A 7163-nucleotide genomic window follows, 5' to 3' on the forward strand; every position below is an offset into this window, starting at 1 on the left:
GGGATAAAATTGCACTCTATCATTCAAAAGGGGTTATCAATAAGGTTAGTATCCAAAATCATGAAATCCGAAAAATAACGAATCAACGAGAAGGAAATATACCTAAAAATTTATGTTTATTTAAAATGATGAACTTTTCACCAGTTAGAAAAAAAAAGTAAACACGTTGTGTTAAGCTCTTTATCTTATAGCAACCTCATCGCGGTTTGTCCATCCTGAGAAAATGCTTACTTAAATCATTCGAGTCTGTTGTGCTACATTTGTAATCTTCTCGGGCCATTTCTGAAAAGGGCTCTTTTGTGGTGGCTGATTGCACCCTAGGTAACAAGCTGTCGTTGGTATAGTAACTAAAAGGAGTCTACTTCTTCCAAGACTGGTGGATAGGTTAGATAAAACTTTGTGTGTCTGTCTTATTTAATCCACAGTACCACGATGACTGTCATGGTTGGTTTTTCCTTAACTGGCACTCAATTGATTAAACATCAGCCATTGGTCATTTCTCTGCTTGGAAACTACCGGGTTCTTTTCCATTACCACCCACCTAAAAATAAGTTGTGAACGTCAATAACAGATTAGCCTTATCTACGATACCTTCAGCACAAATTAGTTTTTTTCCAAATTTCATTTCATTTATGTAACAGACCACAAGAAATCTGGCTTCCTAATAGCTGTGAGTTGTCCCATGTCCTCCTTTCCCCACCCCCCACCCCTTATCTCCCCCTCCCCCCACCCCTTATCTCCCCCCTCCCCCCACCCCTTATCTCCCCCTCGCCCCACCCCTTATCTCCCCCCTCCCCCACCCCTTATCTCCCCCCCTCCCCCCACCCCTTATCTCCCCCTCCCCCCACCCCTTATCTCCCCCTCCCTCCAACCCTTATCTCCCCCCTCACCCCACCCCTTATCTCCCCCCTCCCCCCACCCCTTATCTCCCCCTCCCCCCACCCCTTATCTCCCCCTCCCTCCAACCCTTATCTCCCCCCTCACCCCACCCCTTATCTCCCCCTTCCCCCCACCCCTTATCTCCCCCCTCCCCCCACCCCTTCGCACTCGCGCAGCACGCACAACTTTGCAATTACCATAAGTGCGAGCACCGCACTCTGTATAAATTGTAATGATTTCGTAAGGAATAAAAGCTGTCAGTTTTAACATGGAACAGAGCAAGTAACACTTCCACGTTAACGTGTTTCTGTAAAATACTATCTAAACGCTTGAGCTGCTTAATTGGCTTAGATAGGTTACCGCTATTATCCTATCGACTTGGAAGGAGTTCCTCTTTGAAAAAAAGCTGCATTTAGTGGGAGGATATTTGATATTAGGGTAATTAGCCCTTTAACGACCATGAGTGACCAAGACAGAATTTCTCCCTACATTATCCATACAATTTCAGGCAAGCAAGTGATGAGAATGAAGAGAAATATCAATTAGGGGATTACAAGTTGATCCAATACCAAATTCTCCCAACTAACGTCACAAGAACTGTATGGGAAACAGTAAGGAGAAATACTAATGAGATCTTGGGAATTAAACGATTAAGAGATATGATATCTCAAAACCAAAGCTAAAGTTACCACGAAAGTCATAAGAGTAATCGTAGAAAAACATTTAAAGTACCCATGAGAACTTAGAATAAACCCACAGAGCCTTGGCAAAGAAAAACAAAACGTAGATGCAACACCGGACTCAACACTCAGCTGGAAAGTACCCTACGTCTTATGGGGCTTTCACTTACATGTCTTCTTTAACTGACAGGGGCGAATTTCGACGAGACTTCCTTTGCAATACTTTCCACCATACATAGGTTTCGGGTCATCGCACTGCCGGGACCTTCTACTGTAACCCTGGCCACATGTCCGAGAGCATTGACTCCAAGAACCCCACCTGCCCCAGTGGCCTTGGATTGGAGCTACATAAGAGGAAGACATTCCAACCAAAAAAATGATCATTGAAATCAATCGGACTCTAAGAAGCTCTCGAAAATTATTGTCAGATTTCACCTCAGTGGAGGCTTCAAAACTCACCATAGCATTCCCTGAAAGGGCACTTTCCCTTTTGCAATTGAATTCTGTATCTCTTTGTTGCTCCCGGACACTTTTCCAGTTTCTTTGCTGAGCAGAATCTTTCTCTCTCCCTTGTGCACTTCTTGTCACAGGGTCCCCAATTACCCCAGTTACTCCAACCACGACTTTTGTCGGCTTTCAGAAATAAAAACAGCGCAATATTATTTTTTAAAAAGGTTCAAAAACAGTTGGTGAAGTCTCTGTAGCTTTCAACCTTCATTCTTAAAACCTGATGCTCCAAGCCAGTCTTAGGGTAAGACGTGTACCAATAAAGTAATTGTGCCATCCAATACGTCATTTTAAGTATCTATGTCACGCACCGAACATTTTGAAATATTTCATATAAATCAAGCTTTGACTTCGTCCATATTGTCATTTGTAATCCGGGTTTATTACACCCATTTTGAAATTACTGGTGATCCTTGCAATCTGATTAGTTCTCAGCGATGTGATTTAATCACGAATTGCACAATTTTTTTTTCTGCAAATCGCATCCATTTCCCAACCAATGAGGAAGCAACACTAAAAGGGTAATCTATGCAAATTTTATAACATCTGTAGTGATTATTTGTATTTGTGTGATTAAATTGTGATATTTCAAAATCGATGTGATGTAAAGGTAATTGAACTTTGTGTCTTGTATTTTTGGTTTGCAAATATACTTGTGATTTCTTATTTTTCTTGAAGTCACTCACATTTACAGTCGTAGACATTGTTAAGTTGTATTACATCTGTTGGACTCAGTTCAGCGATTTGACCGAACTGTAGTGTCGGATCCTTTACAGACAACATGGTTGGTCTCTTGTTTTTGGAAAACGCGAAGTTCCCATAATGCATAATACTCGAAAAGTCGTAAGAGCCACCATAGAAATCCATATCCTTTGGTTTGTAGCGGTTAAAATTATGTTCTTGCCCTGGAAAAAAATAAACGATACAAAGTGAATTTCCTCTTTCTCTCGTCCCTTTGCATGAGCGTAAACACTATTGTCCTGTATCCTATTGGCACCTGGGAGTCTCTAATACAACTGCCTTGTATAACTATTTGGTATTGTTATTAATATTATTATTATTATTATTGCTACTACTATTAGTATTATCCTATCAATAGCAATTTTCGTATTGTCTGCAACACATTTCATACAGATTTTAAATCTGAGCATTTGGTGCCACTCCAGAGAGTACAGGTAACTTCTTGTCCATAATGTTACTTTTCTCGTGATCTTTCTCCCTCGCATCGCACTGGTATTATAAAGTAGAAATACTAACAAGTCACTCCTGGAAGTGAAAGGATCAAACCAATCATAGATACATACCCTTCTGGATGTTCTCCCAGAGCACTTCAAGAAAGTCATCTCTGTCTGACCTGGACTGTTCGTGCCAGAAGCCAAGCGCGTGCAGCAACTCGTGCATAATAATCCCCTTATGGTTACATCCTATACCGATGGACAGTTCCTGCGCTCCGGGTGAGGCATATTGACGGCCAACTGGTGAAAAGCAACTGACAGGCAGGATGGAAGCGTCATGCAACCGAATTTTTTGGCTCATAACAACGTAAAAAGCATTCAAACAAGCGAGTTTTCCTCCACAGATGCTCTTTTAACGAGTTTCTGTAGACAGTACACGGGGGAAACGCGACACGTTTTTGTAAAGCAAATGCGCATGCCCTAAAGTGACGTAACAGTGTTTGGCTTCTTGAGGAAGGAGTTAGTAGAAAGGACTCCCGTGCTACTCTTTGAAGAACGAAAACTTTTCTAAGAGAAGAACTGAACGGTGTTTCTGACATGATGTGTACCAGAGACCACGAAGTTTTGAAGTGTGTGTTTCAGTAGTTGAATGAGAGAGCTAGTTTCTGTATGTGATGTGTAGCATCTAAGCTGAGATTCGTGGATTAAAGTGTTCAAAATAGTCTGGTGTCGACTGAAAGATATTTTGTTCCACTTTGCTTTCGTAAAAAACTCCACCATTGGACATTCTAATCTTGAGTTTCTGCTTCAGCAATTATCTATGACAAGTTTTGTTAATGTATACGGCAAACGAGTCGTCTTTGGTAGAACGTTTCTGAAAGTTTGCTTCTTCGGAATTCAGAAAAAATGAAAACACAGTTACGATCTTTTTTATATTTTCGTCAAAAGTCTTGCGTAATTTTCAGTGTTAGGCCCAACAATGAAGCCCAAAGGCAAGACTAGGTATTAAAAAAAAAAAAAATTACGAGTTCTATGAAACCATAGCTGGGACGGTAACTAGAACGGTAGTTTAGACAAGTTTCAACTTGAATTCAAAACTGCATTCACAGGCATGTTCTTCTTTAGGGGGGGGGGGGGGGGGATGATCTTAAACTGCCAGAAACGGTAAATGCATCACGCAACTGGCCAAATTTTTAGGTGAAATGAAAGCCCGTTTACGCCGGCGTTGTAGTCGTGACATGTAGGACTCCTCAAATATTTATGGCACAAAAAATATCATGCTATGGACAAGGTGAATTGAGAATGACTGAGTCTCTTTCCTAATATTCTCTAATGGTCTACTTACCCGCTTTTATTAACAAAACGTATCCAGTTATCGTCATCTTTGTCCCTCATCCTGAATCGAATGCACGATTTTGACTGAATTTCGCCTAAGGCCGCCCTAATATTGTTATAACCATCTTCTGTTTGGGTTAAGAAAAAAAAGGATGTGGTTTGTGTTTTTTCAAACGAATTTCACAATCGCTTTCAGGCCAGCATTCCTCATCTCTCCTTCTAATCCTTTCCCTCCCAAAGTCTGAAACTAGATTCTCCTCCCTAATGCCCTACATCTCTTTGTTAAAAATTGTTCTCATGCGCAAACATAACAATGTCTTTTTACTGATAAAAGGGGATAATTTTCTAAAGATATTATGGTGTCATGTCGGTATTTATTAAAACTGGTTCTATCAACTCAGTTCATGCTGTGAATTCTGTGAATTGTTCACTGTAAAGAGATTCTAATGCTGACTTTTGAACTTAAGCCCTTCGTCAGAGGGAATAAGTTTTGATCTGTAGGGGGAGTAAAAACGTTATAAGTTTGTTGTTATAACTTTTATCGCCGCCAACGATTTCTCCCCTTTTACCTCATTTGGCCCGGTTCTTAAGTCATTTGTGATAACTTACTTGCCGATACCGCTAGCTCAAGAGGTACCTCCTTAGTCACCCATAGATGTCGCCGGGAACTGATGGCCTTGCGCTTGGTAAGCACACTGTCTACATCAACATCTGCATTATCTTTAGAGTTCTGATTCTTGGTGTCCACGCCCGCTCTGTCACTTTTAGTCAGCTCTATGTCAGCCTCGAAAATGTTTTTTACTTTCTTATCAACGTGGTCCTCTGAGTGGATGTGGAACAAATGGTATTAAACATTTTGTTTACACCAAAGCTAGATCAGAGAAACACAGTCTTACCTTCGTTTGCTTCTTCGATCTGATCTAAAATCGTGTCTTTTTTGAGGCCATCAGGGTTATCTAAAATGAGGATTAAAGATGGAAAATTTAGGAGTGTAATCCTAAGCCTATAAGCCCATGCGTGAAGGAAGGTCGTGCGCGCCCTTGGGAATTTTTCGCACGTGTGAACGAAGGCTGCACACGCGTCAATAAAGGTTGCGCACGTGTCAACACGCAAAAGTCGCACACATGTGAGCTGAGGTTGCGCACTTTTCAATAGGCCCCAGTTGTTCGAAGATCGGATAACGCTATCCACTGGATAAATCTCTATCCGGTGGGGAACGCTATACTTTTGCTATTACTTATAGCGATTTATCCGTTGGATAGTTTTATCCGCCCTTCATACAACTGGACTCGGTAGTCTAGGAGAATAGGGCAGTGCGCATGCGAACAAGAGCCAATCAGCTTACCTGATAGGCTGTCAAATGGGGAAAGTTACAAACAGTCACATTCGTCGTTTCAGATGATTCACACAAATAGCTGAAAGTTGGCGCATGCGCCCCTGAGCCTAACAAGGTAACCTGTTCGGGAGAATCCTTTAATGAAAAAGCAAAAGGCAGTTTCCCTATAAACTTTCTACAAACCTACCTATAACACTTACATAATTTTAAGATCAATAGATGTGTCGCATTATGCAAATCTATTAAAATAGACTAGAAACTTAGAGCTGAAGTTCTCTCGTTCATGAAAATCACCCGGCCTTTATTTTGAAGCGTGAAGCAAAGAATTAATCAAGTAACGGTCAATATACTGAAAGAACCTCAACCCAACTCATGTGCCACATTTAATAAAAAATTATAATATTTAAAACTTTTCGAGAAGAAATTTTTCATTCCTTTATTTCCTTGTACGGTTTAAAAGAACTGGTACCACATGCCGACCAAGAAAATACGATGAACAAAGAATTTATTACGCTCTATCAATACGAAGAGTAATCATGTTTACCTAAACAATTTGGGCTATTTACCGTTTTCGTTAACAGCTATCTTCCATGGTTTCGGACTGGTTACCTCCAAGCAGAAAGCGAGGCAGAAGAAAAATAAAAACATCTCACATGGAAGGTAATCGTTGGGCTGTTTCCACGGAGAATTCGTGAACTAAATCAGTGGCTGTTGTAACCTATAAGGTATGAAACGTATGGGGTGAAACGAAAAGTCACTGCCTCACAAGGTTTTAAAGTACAATTCCGACATGCTAACTATCTAAAAACTTGGTCGTTTTGTTTTAGTTTCAAGTTACTGTTACACTCCATTTCAAAAAAAATTTGCATCTCGACTAAAGAGACAAAAAATAAAAACAGGTACGAAAATAAAATGAAAAAAAATAAATATGATCTACTTACGCTAAATATTCAAGAGGGACAGTCTGTCCAAACTAACACTTCAACTCTCGACTGAACATTCTCTCCTCGTCAACTTAAGCAATTGATATGGAAGCTTTAATTCTTAATTGAATTTTCTCTGTCAAATTTCATTACTTTCCTGCTGTTTTTTAGCCAGGTATTTTGAATTAAACATGGACTGTGACCTTTAAGTTCGTAATCGCTCAACCGTTAAGGCAAGGAAGGTGGTTTAGTAGAGGAAGCGCCATTGTAATTGTCTCTTTGACACCTACGGCTACTGCTTGCTATTTTAAAAGCTTCACATTATTAC

The 7163-nt window shown here is 40.4% G+C and overlaps 1 protein-coding gene across 2 annotated transcripts; it reads right to left on the bottom strand.

The window, feature by feature from the left end:
• Positions 1 to 99: 99 nt before the first annotated feature.
• On the bottom strand, positions 100 to 7026 carry LOC113667758 (astacin-like metalloprotease toxin 1). 2 transcript variants are annotated; one of them, XM_089185035.1, is made up of 10 exons: positions 6854 to 7026; positions 6479 to 6630; positions 5473 to 5532; positions 5186 to 5398; positions 4587 to 4704; positions 3371 to 3555; positions 2753 to 2971; positions 2019 to 2192; positions 1730 to 1903; positions 100 to 541 (listed from the first exon to the last, which is right to left on the bottom strand). In XM_089185035.1, the coding sequence occupies exons 2-10, from the start codon at positions 6558 to 6560 to the stop codon at positions 531 to 533; spliced, it is 1236 nt and encodes a 411-aa protein (XP_089041161.1). In that variant the 5' UTR covers positions 6561 to 6630; positions 6854 to 7026; the 3' UTR covers positions 100 to 530. The 2 variants fall into 2 exon arrangements, with proteins under 2 accessions (XP_089041161.1, XP_089041162.1); XM_089185036.1 differs by lacking the exon at positions 1730 to 1903 and having other exon boundaries at positions 401 to 541; positions 6854 to 6976.
• Between the last annotated feature and the right edge of the window lie 137 nt (positions 7027 to 7163).

The sequence above is a fragment of the Pocillopora damicornis genome, chromosome 10, assembly GCF_964200805.1.
Source record: "Pocillopora damicornis chromosome 10, jaPocDami1.2, whole genome shotgun sequence".
Classification (NCBI taxonomy): domain Eukaryota; kingdom Metazoa; phylum Cnidaria; class Anthozoa; order Scleractinia; family Pocilloporidae; genus Pocillopora; species Pocillopora damicornis.